Source organism: Penicillium longicatenatum (genome assembly GCF_028827895.1).
Source record: "Penicillium longicatenatum strain IBT 33135 chromosome Unknown contig_2_segment0_segment0, whole genome shotgun sequence".
Lineage (NCBI taxonomy): Eukaryota > Fungi > Ascomycota > Eurotiomycetes > Eurotiales > Aspergillaceae > Penicillium > Penicillium longicatenatum.
In genome coordinates this window covers 3,944,248-3,968,638 of record NW_026643120.1, presented here as the reverse complement: position 1 = coordinate 3,968,638, position 24,391 = coordinate 3,944,248, and the positions used below count along the sequence as shown (strand labels likewise).

At 48.6% G+C, this 24,391-nt stretch overlaps 9 protein-coding genes across 9 annotated transcripts; 3 read left to right on the top strand and 6 right to left on the bottom strand.

Annotated features, from left to right (window-relative positions):
* Window positions 1–297: 297 nt before the first annotated feature.
* Window positions 298–1,516, top strand: N7484_004002 (uncharacterized protein; the record flags this gene model as incomplete). The annotated part of the gene is made up of 3 exons (XM_057114422.1): window positions 298–806; window positions 862–1,148; window positions 1,200–1,516. The coding sequence occupies 3 exons, from the start codon at window positions 298–300 to the stop codon at window positions 1,514–1,516; spliced, it is 1,113 nt and encodes a 370-aa protein (XP_056974562.1).
* Window positions 1,517–1,569: 53 nt separating this feature from the next.
* N7484_004001 (sterol desaturase family protein) lies at window positions 1,570–2,637 on the bottom strand (the record flags this gene model as incomplete). The annotated part of the gene is made up of 3 exons (XM_057114421.1): window positions 1,570–1,787; window positions 1,855–2,360; window positions 2,414–2,637. 3 exons carry the CDS (start codon window positions 2,635–2,637, stop codon window positions 1,570–1,572), a joined length of 948 nt encoding a protein of 315 aa, XP_056974561.1.
* A 1,003-nt stretch (window positions 2,638–3,640) lies between these two features.
* Window positions 3,641–5,748, top strand: N7484_004000 (amine oxidase; the record flags this gene model as incomplete). Its single annotated transcript, XM_057114420.1, has 3 exons — window positions 3,641–3,697; window positions 3,749–4,180; window positions 4,234–5,748. 3 exons carry the CDS (start codon window positions 3,641–3,643, stop codon window positions 5,746–5,748), a joined length of 2,004 nt encoding a protein of 667 aa, XP_056974560.1.
* Window positions 5,749–7,848: 2,100 nt separating this feature from the next.
* pld2 (putative phospholipase D (PLD)) lies at window positions 7,849–11,911 on the bottom strand (the record flags this gene model as incomplete). The annotated part of the gene is made up of 3 exons (XM_057114419.1): window positions 7,849–8,460; window positions 8,509–11,276; window positions 11,326–11,911. 3 exons carry the CDS (start codon window positions 11,909–11,911, stop codon window positions 7,849–7,851), a joined length of 3,966 nt encoding a protein of 1,321 aa, XP_056974559.1.
* A 1,626-nt stretch (window positions 11,912–13,537) lies between these two features.
* cyn1 (putative cyanate hydratase) lies at window positions 13,538–14,115 on the top strand (the record flags this gene model as incomplete). Its single annotated transcript, XM_057114418.1, has 3 exons — window positions 13,538–13,558; window positions 13,605–14,044; window positions 14,094–14,115. 3 exons carry the CDS (start codon window positions 13,538–13,540, stop codon window positions 14,113–14,115), a joined length of 483 nt encoding a protein of 160 aa, XP_056974558.1.
* An 833-nt stretch (window positions 14,116–14,948) lies between these two features.
* On the bottom strand, window positions 14,949–15,314 carry N7484_003997 (uncharacterized protein; the record flags this gene model as incomplete). The annotated part of the gene is made up of 3 exons (XM_057114417.1): window positions 14,949–14,994; window positions 15,048–15,106; window positions 15,165–15,314. 3 exons carry the CDS (start codon window positions 15,312–15,314, stop codon window positions 14,949–14,951), a joined length of 255 nt encoding a protein of 84 aa, XP_056974557.1.
* A 1,976-nt stretch (window positions 15,315–17,290) lies between these two features.
* On the bottom strand, window positions 17,291–18,346 carry N7484_003996 (uncharacterized protein; the record flags this gene model as incomplete). The annotated part of the gene is made up of 3 exons (XM_057114416.1): window positions 17,291–17,776; window positions 17,964–18,122; window positions 18,257–18,346. The coding sequence occupies 3 exons, from the start codon at window positions 18,344–18,346 to the stop codon at window positions 17,291–17,293; spliced, it is 735 nt and encodes a 244-aa protein (XP_056974556.1).
* A 350-nt stretch (window positions 18,347–18,696) lies between these two features.
* Window positions 18,697–22,127, bottom strand: N7484_003995 (DNA-directed DNA polymerase delta POL3; the record flags this gene model as incomplete). Its single annotated transcript, XM_057114415.1, has 3 exons — window positions 18,697–19,435; window positions 19,488–21,670; window positions 21,732–22,127. 3 exons carry the CDS (start codon window positions 22,125–22,127, stop codon window positions 18,697–18,699), a joined length of 3,318 nt encoding a protein of 1,105 aa, XP_056974555.1.
* Window positions 22,128–22,519: 392 nt separating this feature from the next.
* Window positions 22,520–24,007, bottom strand: N7484_003994 (acyl-CoA dehydrogenase family protein; the record flags this gene model as incomplete). Its single annotated transcript, XM_057114414.1, has 3 exons — window positions 22,520–23,163; window positions 23,220–23,447; window positions 23,515–24,007. The coding sequence occupies 3 exons, from the start codon at window positions 24,005–24,007 to the stop codon at window positions 22,520–22,522; spliced, it is 1,365 nt and encodes a 454-aa protein (XP_056974554.1).
* Between the last annotated feature and the right edge of the window lie 384 nt (window positions 24,008–24,391).

The window sequence follows — 24,391 nt, the reverse complement described above, 5'->3', positions numbered from 1 at the left end:
CTTGCAATAGGAGAAACTGCGAAATTCTCAATTCGCAGGAACCTCGAATCACTTTATTCTCATCTAGAAGATGCACTTGTACCATCTGATCCACTAGCAACCTTTGCCGATGATTTCAGGGGGGCTGAATTTCCATTTTTGCTTCCATCTGCCACAGAAGACTCCCTTCTTTACCAATACCCATCCGACGCGCTTTTCCCTTCAAAGCTTTCCAATCAATTAACGGAGTTAATGACTGAGCTAGTGGAAACTTCAAAGTCTATGACAACTAGTGGTGGTGGAGATCGACCGCTTGATATGATGCAACTCACCACGTTATTCGAAATATCCAATATTTCGGCTTTCATCTCGGCCTTTTTTCAATCACTTCACTGGCATTTACCTGTTATCCATTTCCCAACCTTTGATCCCGGAAACATCTCAAATCCGCTTTTGCTCGCCATATTCTTGTCTGGCGCAACATATACAACACCATTGGATGGTGCAACTTTATCCCCTTGGATCTTCGATGTGGCGGAAGAGTATATTTTCCGCAAGATTCTAAATCTGACGACGACGCCATCATCGAAGGACCCTACGCATATTCTACCGACGGTTCATCTAGTGCAAGCCGCTCTTATCATGGAAATGCTCCAGTTTGGTCGTGATGATATGCAGACGAGGCGTCGCATTCGTATAATGCGACATCCCTGCTTGGTGTCCACTATTCGGTCGCTGGGGATTTTTCAGCTGAAGCGGCGTACGGCACCTAAAGTCCATGATGATCGGACGTGGAGGATTCTAGTCGCCGAGGAAGTGTGCATACGGTATGTCGATCAGTTACATATCATCCATTGGATTCCTTTTTCTCATTCTGGACAGAATCGCTTGCTGGGTGTTCTTAGCAGATGGATTCCTTACTGTCTGTTTTAAGAACCATCCGGCGTTATCCGTATTTGAAATGGATTGTCATTTGCCATGGTGTGCCGAGCTATGGGAAGCTGAAGATGCCGAGTCTTTTGCTCGGATTGCGGCTGGAAAATCCACAGAACATCCCATACCACCTCTAAGAGACGTGGTTACTCAGCTGTTGGAAACTCCTGAACCAGGGATCCCGATTCCGTGGAGTCTTTCCCTATCTGCCGAGAATCTTTTGATTCTCATCTATGGTAAGTTCATTTACAACGCTTCCAAAGCTTAATACTAATCTAGTTTACCAGCAATGAGCTCCCTTGCCTTTCAGATTAGGACAGGTCTCTTGAAATTCCTCCCACTCGGCACAATAAGCCGTGGCGCAAAGAACTGGAAACGAATATGGGACTCTGTGATGGTTTCAATAGACCAGAAGCAGTTCCTCCATCTCGGCTACCCGAAACATGCGGAAGAGCTGTGGTGGCTTCTAACGGCTACGTTGGATATTGCCAACCAACCAGGGGCAGGCCTTGCCTATCTTAATAACACGGCAACTGATGAACTGGGCAACCTCAACGACTTTATGCAACATTTGAGCGGCGCAACTAGATTACAACAGGAATGAAATATTATGGATTATTAATGATACTAATATACAGCTTGGGACTTTCTCTTCCTTCAGCTATCTTTTTTGACACTCTTCAAAGCCTTCGCGGCCTTCTCCTCCTCATTCTGCTTCTTTTTGAACGCATCCTCCTCTGGTGTGCGGTACGTCCCTCCAAGACGATCCCACAGCGTAATATATTGCCCGTAATTATAGTTGAAGTACAGATGATGCATGGTATGGCATGCCGCACCATTAATGATCTTCGAAGTAGACAGATACTCCGCGTCGTCTAGAACACCAAGTTAGCAACAGTCCCCACAAACAAAAGCAAAAGGTTCGGGATAAAGAAAACTCACGAATCAATACAGTCCACAAAGTAACAAACATAAACAACCCCAAATAAGCACACTTCTGCAACGGGAAAAGGAGCGGGAAGACATGATATGGCAAGCTCTGTGCCCACCCATCTAGGGGGTGGAACGCATAACTAGCATACGGCGTCGGCACAACCCATTTGTGATGCGGCTTGTGGCACCACCGATACACCCACGGGTGATGCAATCCCCGATGAATCCAATAGATTCCGCTATCGGTAAACAGGATGAAGAGCGGGTACTGCAGAAGCGTGTAGCCCCAGAAGGGAGACTCGCTGCTGAAATCATATAGCTTCGAGAAGCCTCTGATTTCGGCGACGAAGAAGGGAGCTGTGAGGAGGGAAATCACTGGGATAGAGGAGAGACCTTGGGCGATTTCTTGGGAGACTTGGTTGGGAAGGAAGCGGGGGTGTTGGAGCATTCTTTTATCGAATATGGTGTGGTAGAGGACGAAGCTACCGATGAGGTACAATGCCCAGGCAAAGATTCTATAGTTTGTTAGGGCAATGATGTTGGCGAGTTCGGTTTGAAGAGTGCATACAATGCAATGAAGAAGAATGAGACGAATTGTCTGACAAGATCGTCTCGTTTCCATAGACTTGCGTATGCCAGGTCAGATGCTTGCAATGGATAGTACATGCCAACATGTTGGTTGACTGGCGGTTTGAAGTCCAAGGTAGAGTTTCCAAATGATGAATCCGGTAGGAGTGATGCATAGCATCGATCAAAGACAAAAGTATCAAGAATATCTAGAACAATATCCATCTTGCAGGGGCTGACTTGCTCGTGATATGCAGGAACAGAAATGACCAACAGCGTTCTTATAAGTTATGCACGGGGAATCCCTACTGGGGATTACCTACATGGGCCCACAACGGGGAATCCCTACCATCAACCCACCCCGGCAATCACCTACCACGGGGAATCCCTACACAACCCGCTATTCATCAACGGTAATCCGGTTGCCGGTGTCAGCCAACCTGATCATCCCTTTTCTGGAAGACGGATCAGTGGAGATCCGACCCACTTTGACTGCTATCTTTATGTGTGGCAAACAAGGGCGTTTGAGACTCGTGATGATGGATTGTACGGTCGCTGGACTAGAACAGAGACAATCAGAATACCTGCGAAATGAGGTTTGAGATTCCTAATGCCCAATTCGTATTTTTCCTCTTGTATCATGGTCCTTCGGTATCTCAAGAATTACTTGGCCGTTTGAGCTGACGGCTATGATCTGTAATTGCTGTTCGCAGGCGCATGTCTCTGGAAAGCACGCATGGGCAGATCCAATATATGCTGTTTCGAATGGTCTTGCCTTGTAAATTTGAAGGATAAAAGAGAAGAGTCATATGGGAATCTTCAACTATGTATCATCCACATAACCTTTGCTGCAGGAACCCCTTTCATCCAGCTTGGCAATTGCTAGTCGCTGTCTGAGAATAGACCAAAGCAGTCTTCTTTAGCCTACACAATATTTTACTTCTTGCAAAAAGGAGTGAAATTAGGGGGTCGCTGGCCATGGCGGGGTCCGTCTAATCTTAACCTTAGCGAATATCCCGCATCTGCGGGGCAATTCTAGCGTCGATTGCCGGCTATTCTTATACTTTAGGGGACACTCGCTTTGATAACAAAGTTCCCAGGAGATTGGAAACGTTATCTTATCTCTATGGAAGATACAAGTCCTCGCGAAATCTCCCTCTAATGTCAGGCCCTCCAATACCTAAATTACCAATACCGAGAACATCACGGAAATCCCCATATATTCAGAATGCATACTCCTATTCCTCACCCATTCGATCCTTTGACCCCGGTGGAGATCACTCAGGTAGCGCATTACCTAGCAGTTTCCGAGATATCGCTCATAAATTGATCATAGGCCGCTACAATCGTGCGAGATGAATTCGCTGGGGATTTGCCCAACTTTCGCGTCATTACACTCCAAGAGCCACCCAAAAAAGAGATGCTTCAATTTCTGGAGCGGGAGCATCAGGGCCAGTCTCAAATGTCGCGACCTACCCGAAATGCCCGGGTTCAGGTCATAACCCAAACTCAATCGGGCTCAAACGAGATGGTGGAGCTGATTGTCAATCTTGACGAAGGTGTGGTCTTAAAAAAGGAACATCTACCAGGGAAACATCCGTATATAGATTCTGCTTATATGCAGGCAGTTGAGAGTGCTTGCAGGGCCGATCCGAGAATTGAAGTCGAAATCCAGAAGCTCAAATTACCTGAAGGGAGCACTGTTGTTATCGAACCGTGGGCATATGCCACTGATGGGATGAGCGATATGACCGAGCGCACATCGATGGTGAGGCCAAGGATCCTGCAAAAAATGCTGTGCCGGTCAGTTGACAGATGTAGTGTTGGTTCTATATGCGTCTTTCCGAAAACCCAGACGCGAACTACTATGCGTATCCTCTCGATTTATGTGCAGAGGTTTCCGAGCAACTGCAAGTCACCAAGATCTATCACCTGCCATCGTCGGAAGACGATCGAATCTCTGAAGACGCACGACCTTATGACCATAACAAGGTTCACTCGCCCGATTTGAGTGAATACCATCCCAGTCTCCGACCGCCACCACGCACATCGACGAAACCGTATCAAGTTGTCCAGCCGCAAGGTCCATCTTTCAAGACTGATGGCAATCTTGTGTCGTGGGAGAAGTGGACAATGCGCGTGGGGTTTAACTACCGTGAGGGACTTACTCTTCACGATATCCGCTATGATGACCGCAGTTTATTCTACCGTATGTCACTATCGGAGATGTTCGTACCCTACGGCGATCCTCGATCTCCATTCCCCCGCAAAGGAGCCTTCGACCTCGGGAATGACGGCGCCGGCATCAACGCAAATAACCTCCGCCTGGGCTGCGATTGCCTTGGCGTGATTAAGTACTTTGACGGCTGGCATAATACCATGACCGGTGACGCGGTCAAACTTCCCAATGTGATTTGTTGCCATGAACAGGATGATGGAATTCTTTGGAAGCACACCAATTTCCGGACGCAGAACGCCGTTGTTACTCGATCGCGGATTCTGGTCCTGCAGACTATCATTACGGTCAGCAACTATGAGTATATCTTTGCCTTTCACTTCGGTCAGGATGCGTCTATTCACTATGAAGTACGAGCTACGGGCATATTGTCCACCTGCCCCATCAACATCGGCGATAGCGTCGGATATGGCACCGTCGTCGCACCCGGTGTTCTGGCACCCTATCATCAACACCTTTTTTCTCTTCGGATTGACCCTTCCATCGATGGAATGTTAAACTCTCTACAAGTTGAAGAGTCCCACCCATTACCTATCGACAACCCGGCAATTCACAATCCCTTCGGGGTAGGCTATACGACGAGTTCCAAGATCGTCACAGAAGAAGGCGGACTAGATCTCGACGTGACCAAGAATCGGACCTTCAAGATCATCAATGAAAATACTATCAACCCAATTACCGGTACGCCAGTAGGATTCAAGCTTCTTCCATGCTATAGCCAGATGCTCCTCGCCCACCCGAAATCCTATCATGCCAAACGGTCTGAGTTTGGTAGCCATGCCATTTGGGTGACCAGCTACAAGGATGATGAGCTTTTTCCTTCTGGGCGGCACACTATGCAATCACTTGGCGGTGAAGGAATTAGTTCAGTTATCCAGCAAAGAAAGGACGACCTTGATAGTAAAAACAATGTGCGAAATGAGGATATAGTCGTCTGGCACACTTTTGGATCGACACATAATCCCCGCATTGAGGATTGGCCTGTTATGCCGTCAGAGAAGATGGTTGTTGGATTGAAGCCGGTAAATTTCTTTACGGGAAATCCGGGTTTGGATGTTGCTGTTTCTACTCAGGAGAGGAATAGAAGTGTTTTGGTTTAAGATGTACGTATTTGACATACGGTGCCAGAAAGAGAGGGATAGTAAGAAGAGACACTTAGCTACCTCAAGAAAGTCAAAACAAGACCCTATCATTGCGGGAAGGCGCACTGCTTTGGACCGCCAATAAAACGGTTCTTGAACTAGGCAAGTCGCAATGCACGAAACATTCCCATGTGTCCACTTGTATCTGATAGTCATCGACTTTGAGGAATTCAAGTGATCATCTTTTGATACTCTCTTCGTCTCCTCCTCCTTGTCGAGATTGTTACGATGTATATCAACTTGGAGCCTGAGCAAAGCTCGTTGTATCAATCATAATCTTCGATACATAACAATATTATAACCTTAGTTGTGCTGCGTACGATCAAGTTGAAATGTTATAAAGTTTTCCGAAATGTTAGGTATGCGTGGTTAACGGGCCAAAGCACAGAAGAACATACTTTCAAGAATATTCCACTACTCAGTGAAACACACTACAAGGGAAAATGGAAATATTTGGTAGATAATGCTGCATTCCTATCAACTAGCACGACCAACAAGAAAAGAAGTATCAAATAACCGAGGCAAATCCGAAACCATCCGAACCAAAGCAAAGAAACCATCGAATCCGCACAATATCCACAAAGAGAACCATCAACCGAATGTTTTCGTCATTTGCTGAAACACCTAAGAAGTCGACAGGAAAAGGAAATCAACATTGTCCGCCAGTTTCTATCATCCCCTGTACATAGACAGTCCACGAAAATCGAGATCGGAAACCACGCCATCCCCACAATTTGCAAAACAGAGAAGCAATGGTAGATTGAGCCGGAAAAGAATGAATTGGACTGATAATGTCATAGCAAATGGGTGTTGGTCATGTTGGGAGTTTCGTTTTGTGTCGATTGATAAATCTCCTCATGAAAATTCGTGTAGATTAGAAGAAAAATGTTTTGAGCGTTCCATTGCCCGCCACGCTGGTGATCAACGGCAACAGATCAAGCAGTGGAGTTTGGTTGGATGGCTGGGTGGGCGTTCATATAAGGAATTTACATGATAACGCAACCACCACCGGGGGAAGCTGTAGAAGGAATGTAAGTATGATGCTCGGATTTCGGATTGATAGATGGATGTAGTTGAGATGGCATACCCTTAACGATAGCAGAGTTGCGGATCTGAGTGGCAGCCATTGTGTAGATGGTTGATTTGCTTGAAAAGCGAAAGATTGTTTGAAAGATGAAAGATGAGTGAGTTGGAAGATTGTGTAGTGGATGATGAAGAAAAAGTTCTGGTTGAGCTGGAATCTTCGAAGTATTTATATTTGATCGTGGTATCGGAGTAGGAGGTGAATTCCATGAAGCTAGTCGGAAGCTCTGCTCCTGTAGGGCATCATGCCATTGAACAATGGTGGACAATACGTTCGAGGTGTTAGAGTGAAGGGTTTCTTAGGATTGTTCTCGCTGGTGGGTTGGTTTTTTTTAGTATTGTTCTCCATCCGCGATCAGGGGGCGTCGCTCTAAGCTGGGGAGGCTGATAGGAACCAGCGAGTTGATTCGAGGGACTCATCCTCCATGCTGGCAACTCCAATGGAGTGAAGTAGTGATCTTCAGGATTGTTCTCCAAAAAACAATATTAGTCCAACCGATGAGGCGCGGGGAGCAAATGGTCGTATCCGTTCTCTCGAAACGCCGTGGCTACGGGCAATTCAAAGGGTAGGCCAGGTTAGCGAGATTAGTAGGAGAAACAATACTAAGAGACTGAAAGAAGCCTACGTTGAGCAACCACAAGATGGGTATCAGGAGAAATGAGTGATTAAAGAACAAAGCAGAATCCACTGCGCTTACGGCTTAGTATTGTGTTCGAGAACAATACCAAGGAAGACTCGGCGGACATGTGATTATGCTTAACTTCTGAGTTCGGTTGACTTCTTTACGATTGCAATGGATCGGAGATTTGCAAACCTCACTATTTCAATTTAGATGCAAATTACAGATCTCGAAAACGCATGTTCGTGAGTCGTGTCAACATGATAAATCCAACATCCATCTCAAGTGTAGATTGGCTCGGTCAGCTCGTTCAGAGTCAGTCCAGTCTTCGCAATATCCTCTTCGCCAAGGAACATCAAAGGCATCTCCACCAGAGTACCCTTGACCTGGCTAAGCAGTTCTTTGACCTGCTTTGCGCCATCGGGACCAGGGGGAAGTTGTCGCGAACAACGTGGCCCCACTGGAACCGTGCCGGTCGGCCGAATTCGCCCTTGCCCTCGGCCTCCCTATCAGCTCCATGGAAGTAGTACTCATAGAACTCTTTGTATGTGTTCCAGTTACGCACGTTGTCATCGGGAACTGCGTGGAAGACCTTGCGGAAGACATCCGTGTTGGTGTGGGCACGCGAATTCCACAGACTTTGCAGAGTGTCAGAGAGAGGATCGGACACAATCTTGCTTTCTGGACAGTCAAAGTCAAACTGATTGGGGACGCCGACAGGCTCGAAATTAGCATCCGGTCGCTGGTAGTCTTGTGGGGGTAGAAGTCCCAGGTGCTTCCGCATTAGCTGGCGACGGAGAGATGAGGCAAAACGACTAGCAGTCCAGGGCCGGCCGTTCATTGTCGACTGGATTGGGGTAAAATCTTCGATGACAAGTGCGATCTCCGAATCATGTTCTCCCAGCTGCGAGCGGTCGTTCAAATTCGCCGATCCACAGATGACCACGCGGTCGTCGGCAATCATGACCTGTTTGAATTAGACTGGTTTTCGGTGGCTATCCTTGGGGTTACTTACCTTGGAGTGCACATAGAGCTCCTCGCTCACGAATGCATCAATCTCTGCATCGGGGTGACCGTTCCAGGGCACGTTGCGAATGTCTTCTCCGCCCAGCATGTAGCACGAGCTGACGCTGTCCCAACGTCCAGCACCAGGCGTTTTGTTCCCAGGAGCCTGCTGGGCAGCGTGTTGGTATTGCTGGAATGGAGCAGTGGGGTCGAAAACACTCCGATGAGCAGAAGTAGCAGGGGCACTCTGTTGGCCATAGTTGGCAGCAGCAGGGGAACTTTGTTGACTATAATTGGCGGAGGCAGGAGCAGGAGTACTCTGTTGGCCATAATTGGCAGGAGCAGGGGAGCTTTGTTGGCCATAGTTGGCAGAAGCAGGAGCAGGAGCACCCTGTTGACTATAATTTGCAGGAGCAGGAGTACCCTGTTGGCCATAAGTGGCAGGGGCAGGGGATTGGCCATAGTTAGTAGAGGCAGGAGCAGGGGAATTCTGCTGGCTGTAGTTGATAGGAGCAGAAGCATTCAAGTCGTATTGATGACTGGCATCACCATAGTTCACACCACTTTGCTGTTCCGCTGCAGCCATGACATTTCCGTTGTTAATTCGGTCATAGTTGCGGAGGTTGTAGAATCGAATGTACTCCATGGGGTTGTAGCCTTCTTTGGCAATCAACTCCATGATACTGTTCCCTCCACGGTTGATCGAGTTGTACTGGAACTCCATGATGGCTCGCGTGCCAAGGGTTTCATCGTCGTGGAGATCTCCTGCGAAGGAGGGGATCGAAGGAATCACCACAATGATCTTGTACTTCTCACCAGCGCGAGCAGCACGCAGAATGCGCTCCACGATAGCAGCACCGATCGTATTCTTCACCGGGTGCTGCTTATCACCAGTGGCAGTGATGAAGAACTGGTTTTCGATGTAGACAAAATGCAAACTGTTCTTGATGACAGCGGCGTAAGCGTTGGCAATGGAATGCTCCAGAGGGCTACCATTACTCCATTTTGTACAGCTTCGCACAACCTGGCAAGACATATGCCCTTGGCTCTGTGATGCTGGACGTCCGTAGCCGGTCAGGCGATCTTGGTACTGATGAATCTGGCCAGCTAGCTGTCCACGAAGTGGGTTGACGTATTTGTTAAACTTTTCCTCGTACCGCTTCGGCACGAACCCACGCTCCCCGTCAGAGTGCTGCGGGTTCGCATACTGAGAGAACTTATCCTGGTAGCGCTGTGGCACAAAGCCACGCTCGCTGTCGTGATGCTGGTCATCCAATCCACGAGTGGCAGAATGAGATTCTTGGCCCGGTGGAGGCGGATAGTAAGGTGCCTGAGCCTGTGCCTGGCTTTGCGTACCCGACGCCTGGTTCTGGGTTGGGTAGTAGGACTGTTGGCTCTGAGACTGACCATGGGGCGCATAATTTTCAGCGGATTGGGCCGGTAGCTCTGAAAGGTTGGAGGTGGGTGGGTAGTAGGACGTCTGTCCCTGCTGCTGATGGTGGTAGGATGGGTTTGCAGGGGACTGGCTTGGAGCAGGACCCGGGGGCGGAGGCGGGAACGAGTCTCCAGTGTAAGAGTACTGAGCCGACCCATGATCGTGGGGGGCATTGCTGGAGTATGCAGGAGGAGGGTGTTGAGTGTGAGATGGAGATGGGGACTGTCCTTGAGGAAGGTAATCGGTCTTTCCGGACTGCCAGGATTGGGAGGTATTCTGTTGTTGCTGGCCCTGCCCGGGTGTTTGAGGTGTCTGACTGGGAGGAGGCGGGTATGTAGCAGGCTGATACTGCTGATAAGATGGAGTCTGCGCCTGCTGCGGTTGCTGTTGTTGCTGCAATTGCTGTTGCGGCTGTGGGCTAGCAGAGGGCTGAGCTCCAGAAGGATGAGTGCTTCCAGCCTGCCACGAGGGCTGGTTCTGCTGGCTCTGCTGGCCTTGGCTGGTTGGGGGTGGAGCGAAAGTGGGCACACCTCCAGCCTGAGTTTGCTGCTGCTGTGACGGTTGCTGCTGGCCACCTTGGTGCTGACCAGGCGCAGAGGTAGGTCGACCATACAGAGCAAGTCTTGCGTACCGTGAATCGTTCCGAGACTGATACTTGGCATCGTAGATGAAATTCCATCGCTCAACGAAGTGTCGGCGCAGGTCCTCCACCACGGCACCATGCAGACTGATCGAGATATCAGACCACCCCATGCGCGAAGAAACCCTCCGATCCAGCTGGTTGCTCTCCCATTGAGCAACGTTATGGAAATCCAAGACGCGAGAGTTGTTGTAATCTTGGCCGGGGAAAACCGTCTCGTTCAAATCCTCTGGATGAACATCAGCAATTGCGTGCTGGTTTGTGTCCCAGCGACCAAAACACAGGTCCAGTCCACCCATAAATGCAATGTGTCCATCGATCAAGCAGAGCTTCTCATGGTGGGCCCAGTATAGGATCATCTCGTCGGTCGCACCATACACGCCCTTCAGATTATCCTTGTTCATCCGGGTCAGACTGGCAGAATCCAACGACAGGTGCTGGAATGCATTTGCGATATCAGATGCCACCTGGTGTCCATCCGGTAAATGATCAGGATGACGGAAGATGGCGATATTGGGGTGTAGACTCTCCAAAGCCTTTTTGGTGTGAGAAGAGGAGAGTGTCAAGGCCTGTGTCACCTCCTTGTAGACGATGATGTTGACGCGTACACCGCGCTGGGCAGCTGCCTGCAGCATACGATCCAGTCGGTAGTTCTCATTCTTGGTCGGAGGGCGTCTGAGGTAAAGCTCGGGGGAGAGCCACCCTGTTTACCTGTTAGATGGGGACCTACGTCGGAAGTGCTGGGAACTTACAATCCAAAATCCAGATGGACTCCCGCGCATGTTCGAGAGCGCAAGACACGGCCCAGAAATAGCTCGCACCGTCCACGTACCACTTTACATCGTTGTGCTCTCGGGGCGGCACGAAGCTACCGAACCGATTCTCGGTGGTCGGGTTGGTGTGGCCGTACTGGGCGTAGGCCTGGGGATCGATGGTGTTGCCGATTTTGGCAGCCCATTCCGAGCCATACTCGGTGACAGTACCTTGAATCTTACCCAGGAAACCAGAAAGTTTGTCCTGCTTCTGTGGCTGTCCCTGGTGATGTTGTTGGTATTGCGGATTAGGCGTCTGACTGCTATATCCATATTGTGGGGGCTGGTTTTGGTCCTGGTGTGTCTGCGGATGAAAACTATTGTTAGATATGTATTTCAGATGAAGTTGAGATGACCATACTCCTTGCGATCCCGACTGGTTGTATGGTTGGTTATAGGGCTGAGCCGGTTGACCCGGCTGCGATGAGCTCCCGTGGCTCTTGTAGAACTTCTTGAAGGTGTCACCTAGACCCCTGGAAGAGTCGTTGTAGTGGCCATAGGCCAAATCATCATTCTGCTGCGACATAACTGCGTGAGGGGAGGATGGTGAGAAAGAAATGAGGAACTAGGGTGCCTGGGCGGGGATTGTTTTATGAAGCTCCGATGCCCCGCTGCCCAGCCACGATGGAGTCGTGGCTGTGTCGTAATACGTATAGCGTGTGTGAGCCAAGAAACACCAATAAATCCAGTGTGCTACTTTAGGTAACAAAATTTAGTTCAACGTGTCTCCAGTGAACCATTCCATGATCCGTGCAGGTGCCGATGTCATGCCACATGTACAGTGCGTGATGAGATCGGCAGTGCCCCGCGTCAGCTTAGATTATTTCCGCGTATGATCTGTTACATTTTCGAGTTTCTAATTCAGCCTTATATTTTCTTTGTGTATCCAATTTATATTCAGTTATTTCACAATATGCCCCATGGACGCGTTCCTGGCATCCGAACAAACAGTGTCAATGGTTCGTGGATCTAAACATTACATCATCGCTGATCGCGATCACGATTATATATCTATTTTCATCCTATCCGCTTGTACAGCAGGGCTATACTAGAGGCAATTCTCATAACAGTCACGCCCTTGGATCTCCTACTGGACCAGGACACATCAAGATTATTCAGTCCATCTCAACCTGACGTCGCATACCTCTTCTCGACTATGGTCATGGGCGTTGCTCGGGTCCGCCAGAGGAACAGGGGTCTATACTAGGGCGCGATTCAGCAGGAACTCGAGAATGCGTGGGATAATGAGACAATGGGCCCAAATCAGAGGTTCCTGTCAGTTTGGCTTCATCATCGCACCAATCTCCGCTGGACTTGGGCTCGTGAGCAGCTGCAAGCCCAACTGGCGTGTTCGACCCATTTGAATTCTTGTTCCCCGTCATTCTGAACATAGAACTTGGGACACCCCAGGGACTTAGCATGAGGGAGCTGTTTTTATCCCAGTCCTTGGATTCATCAATGATGTTCTCGTAGAGAAAATGATTGCCGTCATGGTACAAGAGTCGGAATTGGGAGTCTGGATATCGTCTCGGGTCCCTTCCCCCGGCTCCACTGATCCACTGGTCCACTGATCCACGTTCAATTATGTAACAACATAGCAATAAGTTTCAAGAAACAATTTTTCCTTTAGCGCTTAACTAGAAGCTCAGGTCTTTACTAGTGAGGAAAAATTTACGTTGAGGTAGGGATTGGTGATGTCGCGAAGGTAAAGCAATGTAGGCAGTTGTTGGGGGCAAAACTAGCCGGAGAATTGTTCCTACCATCTACAGCCCTTGATCACGAAATCTCGAGCATCGCTATTTGCGTGCAGTAGCTGAGGGTGTCATGTAGGCACGAAATCGCCTATCTGATCGTTAGCAATGTACAGTGAATGAATCGAACATGAGAAAACTAAATGGAATTCCAATTACTGTAAGATTGTAACCAAGCCGGACTGTGCGTGAATTCACGGTAGATTCGATGGCTGGATGCCATATTATGCCCTTTCGGGTCATGAAGTCATGAACCTTTCTACGTTATACTTACGTTATACTGGTGGAACATGCAGTACTTTGGAACAGATCCCCGCACTTATGTGATACCCCGCCAACACCTTAATACTTCCTGCTTTCCACCTCATTGCTTTCCAATCCTACCTGCAAAATAAATCATCATGTCTCTCGCAACTTTGGATGTATGGACTAAGCCCACCTGACTCGAATTCTACTAACCACGAACAGACATCGCAACACCCCAATCTCCCCGCTTCAGCGGCCACCCTCTTCTCCGCCAAAGCAGCAAAACAGTTGAGCTTCGAGGCCATCGCAACGCATATCGGCCGCAATGAAGTGGCTGTTGCCGCCATCTTCTATGGTCAAGCCAAAGCATCGAAGGAGGATATCGCGAAATTGTCTGAAGTGCTTGACATTCCCGAAGTCTTGCTAGAGGAACAGCTGAGTGGATTCCCGGACCGCGGTCGATCAGTTGAAATGCCACCGAAGGAGCCTCTCATCTATAGGCTGTATGAAATTGTGCAAAACTATGGGTATGCATACAAGGCAGTGCTGAACGAGAAGTTTGGCGATGGAATCATGAGTGCCATCTCGTTTTCGACGAAGGTGGAGAAGGAGACCGATGCTGACGGCAACAATTGGGCGGTGATAACTCTACGCGGAAAATGGTACGTTCAAGATCTTACTGTGGAAGATTTAAGTCTAATGCGTTTTAAGGTTACCATTCTCCCGTTTTTGATATTAAAATGTTGAGCTTGGCTGGCCCAGTCGAAGGAACTCGGGTTTAATGGTACATTTACCTGCGGACTACCTACAGGCATAGCTCTGTTGTCTGCTTAGCTGTGACATATTAACATTTGAATCAACTTCTTTTCTTTTTCTGGCTATTTGACAGGATCTTTCGGACATAGACATAGAACTTTCTCATCTCCACGCATTGAATGGTTCACTTCCAACCTCCGATTCAGTATCTTAGCAGTTGATTTGTCTCTACTTTACTGGTATATCGATTTTCTTACTGCCAGATCGATGCTCTTTACTGAGAAACATTGGTTTTTAATATACCAATAGACCATAGCGCTGAAGGGGAAGCAGCCTCTCAGCACTTTGGGTAATACTACTTTGACTAGCGGTTCTTAGGATGATATCACTAATTGTGAATAAGGAAAAAGCAAACCTCCGATAAGAGTTTTGATATCAAGAAACAGCAGATAAGATTCAGTTGGCTAAGAGGGTATTGATCTGACAGGCTCTTCTCCAGTCAAACGAAAGTCCACGAAAGACTGCAAGACGCCCGCAAAAAAGCAGTGACGGCCATAATGGCACAGAAGGATAAATATCAAATTGAGAAAGGAGTAAATGCCCCCAAACGATTTCTATGGCCACAGCCCACCGTTCCTATCGGCTAGGCGAGTAATCCTGTCCTATCCAGTTTCTTAGATGACCCTAAGGCCAGACGTGGTCCAATCTGCCATGGGGAAATTTATTCATGGGGAGCGCTCTCTCAATTGCAGTGGCGTTGACGTCGTGATTAGATCGTAAAAAATTGGTTGGTGTGTAATGGATGGATGCTTAGCAGCAGTCCTCGCAGCACTCGAAGCAGAGAAGACCAGCGCAACTACATGGAATTAGTATAGACTTCGGTTTTGGAGAAGTAGATGGGTTACTCACACGCCACAGCAGACATCACCCGCACCACCACCCCGCAGCTTCATGTTCTCTTGGGAGTTCTATCATAATCATCAGTTAAAAATGCCGAGGAGGATAAGGATGAATGTGATCGCATACAGGCTGCTCAGAGACAACGTGCTCGGTGGAGGGAGCATCAGGACTGGTAGGCTGCTGGTTCTGCACAGTAGCAGTATTGGCATCCCAGGTAGCGGGGGCAGCCTCCTGCTTAGAGGAAGAGAACCAGTTAAAGAGACCGTTGCCGAACATTTTGGAGTAGAACGATGAAGATTTTGAAGAAAAGCTTATTTTTGCTTGGGTTATGTAAATGGGAGATATGAAGAAGAAAGAGGAAAAAGACGGGAGGAACAGGTTTCTTTATGAGGTCAAACTCCAACTCCGAGACCCATGTACGTGGTGCAGAGATCGGTATACATCAGCGCTAACGCTACGGAATACGGCAAAGTCAAACCCACTAAATTACGCTGTCAACTCCACCGATGTAATGGCCCTTCGAAAACCCTGATACGCGTCTCCACTCGATTTGGGTCAGAGGCCCTGGCGTCGTCATGATCATGCGTAATCTACATTAAGCGTCTTGAATGGCTGTTGGATTGTCGATCTCAGCCACATTTTCTCAAGTACGTTTCCGCTACCGAGGAACCTTCGATACTGCAAAAGTCAATGTGTTGAATAGATAACCGATTTGTTCCATGGAGGACGGAGACAATTTGCTGGTGCCTGGACCATCCACGGCTCAGATTCCAATTTCCACAGCCCCGTTACGTGGTGATGAAAGGGAAACTCCGGCCCCACTCAGTCCTGCGCTAAGCTTCGGATAAGCTTTGTCATTTGTGCAAATCTTTCATATTATTTTTAGCAACTTCCCGTGGCTCAGTCGCAACGAGTGTATCCGAGTTGCCGATTGTGGCTGGGCAGGGTTCGGTAGTGGATTCTACGTCAATCTGAGGCTGTGCCGATGTAGTGTAAGTAGTGCAGGCTTTTATACATGCATATTTTGCGAGTGGGACTTCGTTATGCTGTGCTCCGTATCTGGGGAAAACCGTGGCGTTGGTGGTGGTTATTGTCCGTAAATTTCATGTTGGTAACCGGCGCGTCCTGCGACAATACCTCAGCATGCCAAGGATCACATTTTTGGGGCTGTTTGATGGGCGTGGCACGTTACTGAATTGAATTTTCCTCGAAATATTGGAATCACGGTGACAATATGTATCCTTAGAAGCGGCGCTCATCAAAATCACTTCAGCTTCTTGGAACGTCTGTTCACTGTTCACTGTTCACTTCTATCATGTGACTGGCGATTGCCGAGGTGCTCACGAATTATCACAAGTACAATACAGGTCTCTCGATAGATGTCTTCTGAAAGACTCCTGGTCATTTAAGTATATGCCTGAGAGTAAACCTTCCAGAGTTGATACTGACCTAAAATGTGACATAGCATCTTCAATCCTAGTCTTGAATCATAATAGGCCTAAGCTGTCCGTTCCATGATACTACCAAGTCAAGAGTGAGGCTGTCAGCTGGAACTTGTATAAAACTATCGACAGAGTCTTCAACAAGCAAGCCGGGCTAGCTCAATCGGTAGAGCGTGAGACTCTTAATCTCAAGGTTGCGGGTTCGACCCCCGCGTTCGGTTTCTCTTCAGGATTAACCTGGCCTTTCCTTTTTGCCTGATTGAGATTTTACTTTTTTTTACTTTCAGGTGGATCACAGGTTATGAGTGGCCGAGAGAACATCGCAGGCTCCACATGTGATCCATAGATGTGGGGCGTTGAGATGCGAGAACTTCCGCAAGAGGTCGGCAAACCTGGACCTTGGAGCAATTGGTCTTCCTGCTGGTCCATGAACCCTCGGTGTGGCCACTGAGACGAAGTTCGAAGACAATACCAACAGTGAAATCGCTGTGCGTTGCTATAGAGCTACACTTTTTTGCATGACAGCCTTGGAAGCTCCGTCATAGTTCTCACCTCTGCATATGTTTGAATATCTATACAACCGAGGTATCCAGAGCTGGGTAATTTTTAGGTGACAAGAAATATGACTACCAATCGGAGACATATGCATATAGTCTCACTCAAGGCACATATCCAAGGTCTTCCCAGATTGTGACGTGGAATCGTAATGATATTGGGTATAAGTATTTATACAAGAATCCAATGGATGGGTAATCTCCGAGTAAACCAAGTATTGATGCCCAAAACTCAGTGCAGGGACATGTGCCCCATCTACCGCACTTTTTTCATCTTCTTTGTTCTTCCCTCGTCATTTACGGAACCACCGGCCAATTCTGACATACTCAGCTCATCGCCCACTCTGGGTCGCTTCTTTCGATGGCGTGATGGGCCGGGCGATGTACTCTCGTTCGAAATCATACTGTCCCGTTTCCGCTTCTCAGGTTGTGAATTTTCTTTCTTCCGGCGCTGCTCTTCCTTGATGCGTAATCGTCGCTGGACCTCTTCGGATATGTCTTCTGTCTCGTTGGAGTCTGGCGGATTGATTGGAAGTTGGTAGGAAGGTGTGTCGCGCTTGCGCTTAGAGGAACGAGACTCTTCGGCCGGGTCGACTGAGGCACTAGGCTCCAAATCCCTGTCGGTGCGAGATCGCTTCCGACGCGCCGTATATTCTGTGTCCGTGGATTGTGGGGTTGGGGACTCTGCGGCGCGTGTTTTGGATGTTGTGGAGGTGGATTGAAAGGGATTATCGGAGGTTTGCTCTGCAAAATAACCGTCATTTCCATGCCAGACTAGGGTAGCTGGGTTCTGGGGGTGTTGTTTTGTCGTGTGGATGTACGTGCGTCGAGGGCTTCGAGACAGGATTTTCTGGTGACATACTGTTTAACTAATGCAGACAATGTTAGCCGTACGTCACCTCCTATTCATTGAACCTTCAAAGACATACTGTGTATTTGCGGACAAATTTGAGCTGACTCATTGCTTGAATCGTCTTATTGAGCATCGAGGATACAGTCCGAAGAGCCTCATCGTCTGAGACATGACCCTTTACCTCATCGAGCATCTGGAGGTGAGACGAGAGAACAGTCTCATGCCGGGAGAAGATCTGCACAAATTAGAGAGAAAATGTCAGTATATGAGGTCTCTTGACCATAGTGGGCGTCAAGCGACGGGAGCTTGCTTTGCGGTTGCTGTTTTTCGTTTGATGCGGAGCACGGAGAACAAGTCATGACGACATACCTCTGCCCAAGGGATCGAAGGGCCATCCATGGAAAGGCCATGCAGGACAGAGTGCTGATTGCTCCCATTTTGATCTCCAGCAGCGTTCATGGCGGTATAGGCTGGGGGTATCATTATGGAAGGGACGAAGATGTCAGAAATCTTGAAGGGATCGGCGGGGATGGAAGCTTCTCCGCGCCAAGAGGATCCACTTTGGACCTACAGATTGCAGATTGCATCCATGGCCCTGTGATACACCATGATGTCCTTCTGACAATTTACAGATTCTACAGGGATTCGGTTGTAGTACAAAATCTTGATTCAATGAACTTGCCAGGTGTTTTGATATTGGTTATCATGCAGTATCATGTGTACATCCCTCAACGCCAACCTAAAAGTTACGCCCCGGCCCATCGCAAATGAAAAATGCTGCAGTAAACAATTAAATACCCACACGGTCATTACCATGATCCAGCATCGAAGTCGAATCGAGAAAGCTCTTTCTGCGAGTCCTCAACATCCTTCTTTGCCTTCATGCGCATGTAGAAAATGGGGCAATCACGCGATGAACAGATAACCTCACAGTGAAGACTGCCTTGACATCGCTGGCACTGTGTCCACAAACGACCAAATCGCACCTCCAGGTCTGAAACTTTGGTCAGAGTTTTGGTGTACAGCTCACCAAGACGAGGCCTGCAGTTCTCGCAAACGGCGCCAGCCATCTCCTCCTTGCCAGACAGCGGCTTCTTGCAGCCCATGCAAGTTTGGGTTTTCTTGGCAAACTTCATGAGACCACCCAAGCTAGGTGCAGCAACAGAAATGGATCGAGTGTGTTCACCATTCAGGAGTTGATTGGCCTTCTTCTCGCCCAGAATGGGCTCGAAAATACGACCAAGGGGGTTGGCAAGTTGATTGTCGAGATAATACTTGGTATCGATGGGGACGTTGTTTTCCAACACATAGATGGGATCCTCGGCTCGCTCGTAATTCTTAGAGTTCGTGGCACCGCGGATCATTACATAGGCCACACGGTCACCAAGGGCAGGGGCGGAACCAGCGTCGCGCTTGGCCATGCGCTTGGCAAGTTCGACGTGTGCTTGCTTGGCGGTATACTCCTTCTGCGCATAGGCCTTTGTAATGACCAGTTTGGACATATCGACCTTGTTCTGCAGAAGATCCGAGATGGTCGATTTAACGTATCTGTCGCATTGTTAGCATGCTTCAAGCAGACAAGAGATATGGTATTGCTTACTCTTGGGCGCCATCGACATCACGGTCAATGAGAATCTTGTTCAAAACAGTTTCAATGACATTCTGGACAAGAAGACAGTTGTCACGTCGTACCGTCTCAATACCCTTGGTATCCATCTTGTCGTGCTTCTTCGTGTTGGTCCAGTACAGACCGGCGTATCGCTTTTTGTTGATCAAAAGGTATGGGAAATACACCTTCTCGAACTCCAGCTTGATAGGTTTGATGAATTTGGATGAGACATAGTCCGCAGCTTCCTCACCAAGTTTCATCGCGTCAGCCAGCTCAGTGACACCGAACTTGACCATGACAGAATCAGTATCACCATAAATGACCTGGGCATCATGGGAATACCCATTGGCAATGGTATATCGTTCCTCCACCTCTTGCTTGGTTTTCTCAATCATCTGGCGACCGTAACTGGTTGTACTACTGGCAATGGGCAGACAAGGAAGCTTGCCAACTGTGGCACCAGTGAGACCATACACACTGTTTGCGCTAATCTTCAAGGCAAGCTGTCGACCGTTCAACACAGCCTTCTTGAACGGGTCAGTCTCAGTGGCCAGTTCTTTCTTTGCACGCTTACGTGCACCTAACAGCTCCTCGAGAATTTGTGTCAGAAGACCCTTGCGAACCTTTGTTGTGCAGAACATGTCTCCGTTTGGGGTGACAATGTAGTCTTCATCTTTCTTAAGACCCATTTTCTCAACGGCGGTCTTGTTAAGGAGAGTAGTGTAGCAGAGATTGTGCGCTTGGATGATGGAGGGATACAGCGACGCAAAATCAAGGGTTGCAATAGGCACGCCATAGTATCCACGCTTCGGTTCAATGACCGTGGCACCTTCATAATCTTGTTCATCCTGACTTTTTTGATTTGGAATGACGAGTTGCTGTTCAAGGGCCTTCCGGAACAGCTGACTGATGAATTTGACTTGCTGACCTCGAGAAAGGAGGAAGTTGAAAGGAACACCCGTAACTCTCGCCATCTCCGTGTAGTTGATCAGACACATTAATTTGTCCATCAATCGTTGCGGTAGATAAGCATCCTTCAAACAGTATACTGCTAAACGGCGTCGAGAATCCGGAGTTCCATTGAACAATTCCGTGATCATAGTGTGGTGGACATCTTCTTTCTGCTCTCCCAGGAACTCATAGGACACAGAGTTGAGGGTATAACTTCGCAAGTGGTGATCTCGTTGCACTAGTTGGAGCAAGTCAAGTTGAATCCGACCATTGGTGTTCGTTGCTTTTGTTTCTCGGTTGCCCATCTGCTTGCTAGAGAAGCTGGACTCTTTCGCTTCCGTTTTCATAGCCTTCAATCGGGTCCAGTAAGGGAATTGTGTACACTTAAGATGCTTGGCGCGATCAAGAAGATAGGGAAAGTCGAAGTTTGCAATATTGTATCCAATGATCACATCCGGATCGACCTTCTCCACAAAGTTTTGCCATGCCATCAGCATCGCCTCCTCCTTTTTGAACTCCAACACTTGGGTGTTCACAATGAGACTTGTCTCGTCGAGACAGAAAACATTTCTAATGAAAGGCTTTTCTTCTCCGTATCGGGTAACGACGTTCGCGATCTGGATTACCGGGTCCACATTCGGTTCCGGGAAAATACCCTGTCGACCAGCACACTCAATGTCGAATGACAAAACACGGAGCGGTGCCATCTTTGCCCACTCGCCATTTGGTGGGTGGGCGATCATATCGCGGTAGTCAACTATAGCTTCAATTTGGCAGTTCGATAACTTGTCCTGCTCGGGCAAAAGCTTGTATTTGCCTGCCTTCGCCTCCACCCAGGCCATTCCGGATAGCCCGGTGTCAATCATGAATCGCAAAAGGTATTGAATGTTGTCGAAAGTCAGAAGCCCCGCGTCCATATTGCTCCACAACCCCTTGTAATTCATGCCAGATCCGCCACTCTCGAGTAAGGTGCGCACTTTGGCAATGAACTTGGGATCAGCAACCGTGATCTTGAGATACCAGCTCTTCTTGTTCCCTTGGAAGCCATAGATATTCTCTCGCAATGTGACCTGCACTTTCTCGATGACCCTTGATGATTGCGCCATCTTCGTCTCCAGGAAAGCCCTGTACGGGTCACAATCCGCTTCGGTGAAGCCGACAGGAGCGGCGATGTAGAGGTAGTGTTGAAATCCGGTGACGTGAAGCAAAACAGATTGACCGGCCTAGTCCGCTCATTAGATTTGATGCCCCGCAGCAGGAGGTTCTGCATCACGACAAGCTTACCTCTGTAACACCAAAGAGCCGGACAGCCATGACATCCCCTCGAGGTAGTCTCCCTTCTTCAGCGTCAATTTGCTGGAAGCAAACATTCTCCTTCGCTGGATCCCATTCAGGGAGCGGAGGGCGTTCCCATTGTTGGTCCTTTTCCGCGTTGTTCGCTTTCAAGTCTCCGATGTCCTGTGTGAATTTCTCCAGCACTTCCTCCTCGAACTGACTTTTTTGTGGTTGACTTGAACCAAAGCCTTTCCTCTGAAATGAAGCCATGGGTGGCTTGAGCTGGGACGAAGGTTGAGTTTCCAGCTTTCGCTTTTTTAGCGCATTGGGGGAAGCGGCGCCGTTGCGGGCATTTTGGTTCGTATCGACCAACACCCGCTTATGGGGCATCGTAGCTTCTGGCATTATGTAAAATGATTAAAGAGACATGCAGAGGCACAAAAGCCGAGGGACCCAAGGTGTATGAAGAAGAAAACGGGTTGGGCGGGCAACTACTCGAAGCGTGTCGTAGTCGCGTCGAAGCGTGACACCCTTTACGCGGTTCGATCACATGCCGATAAGATAAAGACTGGTAAAGCTCATCACGTGTGTACTCCGTGGTGCTGCATACAAAGAAGAGAACAACAAAAATGTATTATCTGCTCTTTTATCCTTTATGTCTTCAACGTATTCCCTTTGAAACAGGTCTCGAGTTTCTGGTACTTGAACTTTGATGCAATTGACGCTGGCCGAGCCCTTGAAAAGCCTGGACCATAATTGACATTGCATGTGGGGAGTCTGCGACTGCACAAGCTGATTTAGATCTTCGACCGCGTCTTTTCGAGGACCCTGCGTCGTGACTGCAAAGCCTTTGTCTCTTCCTGAAGCGCTAGTCCCTGCATAATCTCTTCACTGCCACCACCAACAACGTGTACCCGAGCATCACGGCTAATTTGTTCAACACGGGCACCCTTACCAGCCTTGTTATACCCTGCACCCCCAAGGATCTGCTGTGCCTCTCGTACACTCTTTTCTAAAGCTCTTGTCGACATGACTTTCAACAAGGCAGTCATACCGCCGATCTTGACATCGTCCACAGGGCGATCTTTAGTCAGCTCTAGGATATTAACAAGCTGCTCCATAAAGGCATAGGCAGGTTCAATCATCAAGCCAAACTTGAAAATCTTGGATTGGATCGCCTGTCTCTGGATTAGAGGGGATCCGAATGTTTCGCGTTGGACTGCATAGTTAAATGCGTCTTCAGCGCAGACACGAGCTAATCGCAAAGAGGCGCAGGCCAGTGCCAGGCGTTCCGGGTTGAAGTCTTGGTCAAGATTAGAGAATGGAATGCTGATGAAAAGGCGAGACCTACTTGACATGATCAGAGAAAAGCCCTTGTTCTCCTCTCCGATACGATTCTCCACGGGTACACGAACCTCCTCCAATCCAATGAAGGTAGACCCTAGCGGACGAGGCTTAGTTAGATATAAAGACTTGGTATTGGATGCTTTCACATACCGCTCGCATTAACACCAGAGTTGGACATTCTCCTGCAGGTCACCCCCTCGGTCGCGAGTGGAATGACTAGTAGACTAATACCTGATCGTCCAGGACCACCGGTCCTCACAGCAGCTGTGCAGTAATCGGCCCAGATACCGTTGGTGATCCATTTCTTAGCTCCATTGACGATATAATGATCACCCTCGCGTTTGGCCGTAGTACGTATATTGGCAACGTCAGAGCCAGCTGCGCCATACAAAGGAAAACATTAATACCGCGAACGACCCTAGCTTTGAGAAGCATATGAGCTCACCATCTGGTTCCGTAATTCCCAAACAAAACCTAATATCACCCTTCGCAACACCGGGAAGCCACCGTCGCTGCTGCTCAGGCGTGCCGAATTTAGCGATAGGTGGACACCCAATCCCATTGCCCGCACCTAGCCCCCAGACAACCCCAACGAACCCCACACGCGTCAACTCATCCGTCAAGATGAGCGAACACCACGTATCCCATTTGTCACGCGGTACATTACCCGGCAGCGACAGGCCAGCAGCGTGATCCTCAGTAGTCAAGGGATGCACGATGCCAAATCCCAGTTCGCAATGGCGTCGCCGTGTTTCCTCGGGGACTTGACCTGCAGCTTCCCATTCCTGTGCGTAAGGCGCGATAGATGTTTCGACGTAATCGCGAACCCAGGCGCGAAGCTTGTGGTGTAGATCGGTGTAGTATGGATTGCGGACGTCGAGTTGTGGGAGAAGGGGCTCGCTGTATGGAGCCGTTGGGGCGCGGAGCGAATGTGCCATGATTATTAATTTGAGTGTTGTATAGCGTAGGGAAAGGGTTTTGGAGCTACATTTTCAACTGTTGTATGCGGCTTGGAAAGTTTGGCTAATGCGGGGAAACTTGTGATCAAGGGAGATCGGCACTCAAACCGAGGCTCGACAAGGATGGGACCGACTAGATGAAATATTATCATCTACTCAATACATGCGTGGTAAAAGTTGCAGAAATTGTCCCATGTGACCGGCATTAATTGTCTAGAATGTATACGTATCTTTGTCACTAAGATAGGGAAGCGGACGATGCCCTAGACTAGTCCCTTTTTGTAGTATATCTGGTAGGATTGATGCCACGACGGAGACCGACGGAGATAAAGCGCTTGAAGCCAGGAAAATTCCAGCCTCTAT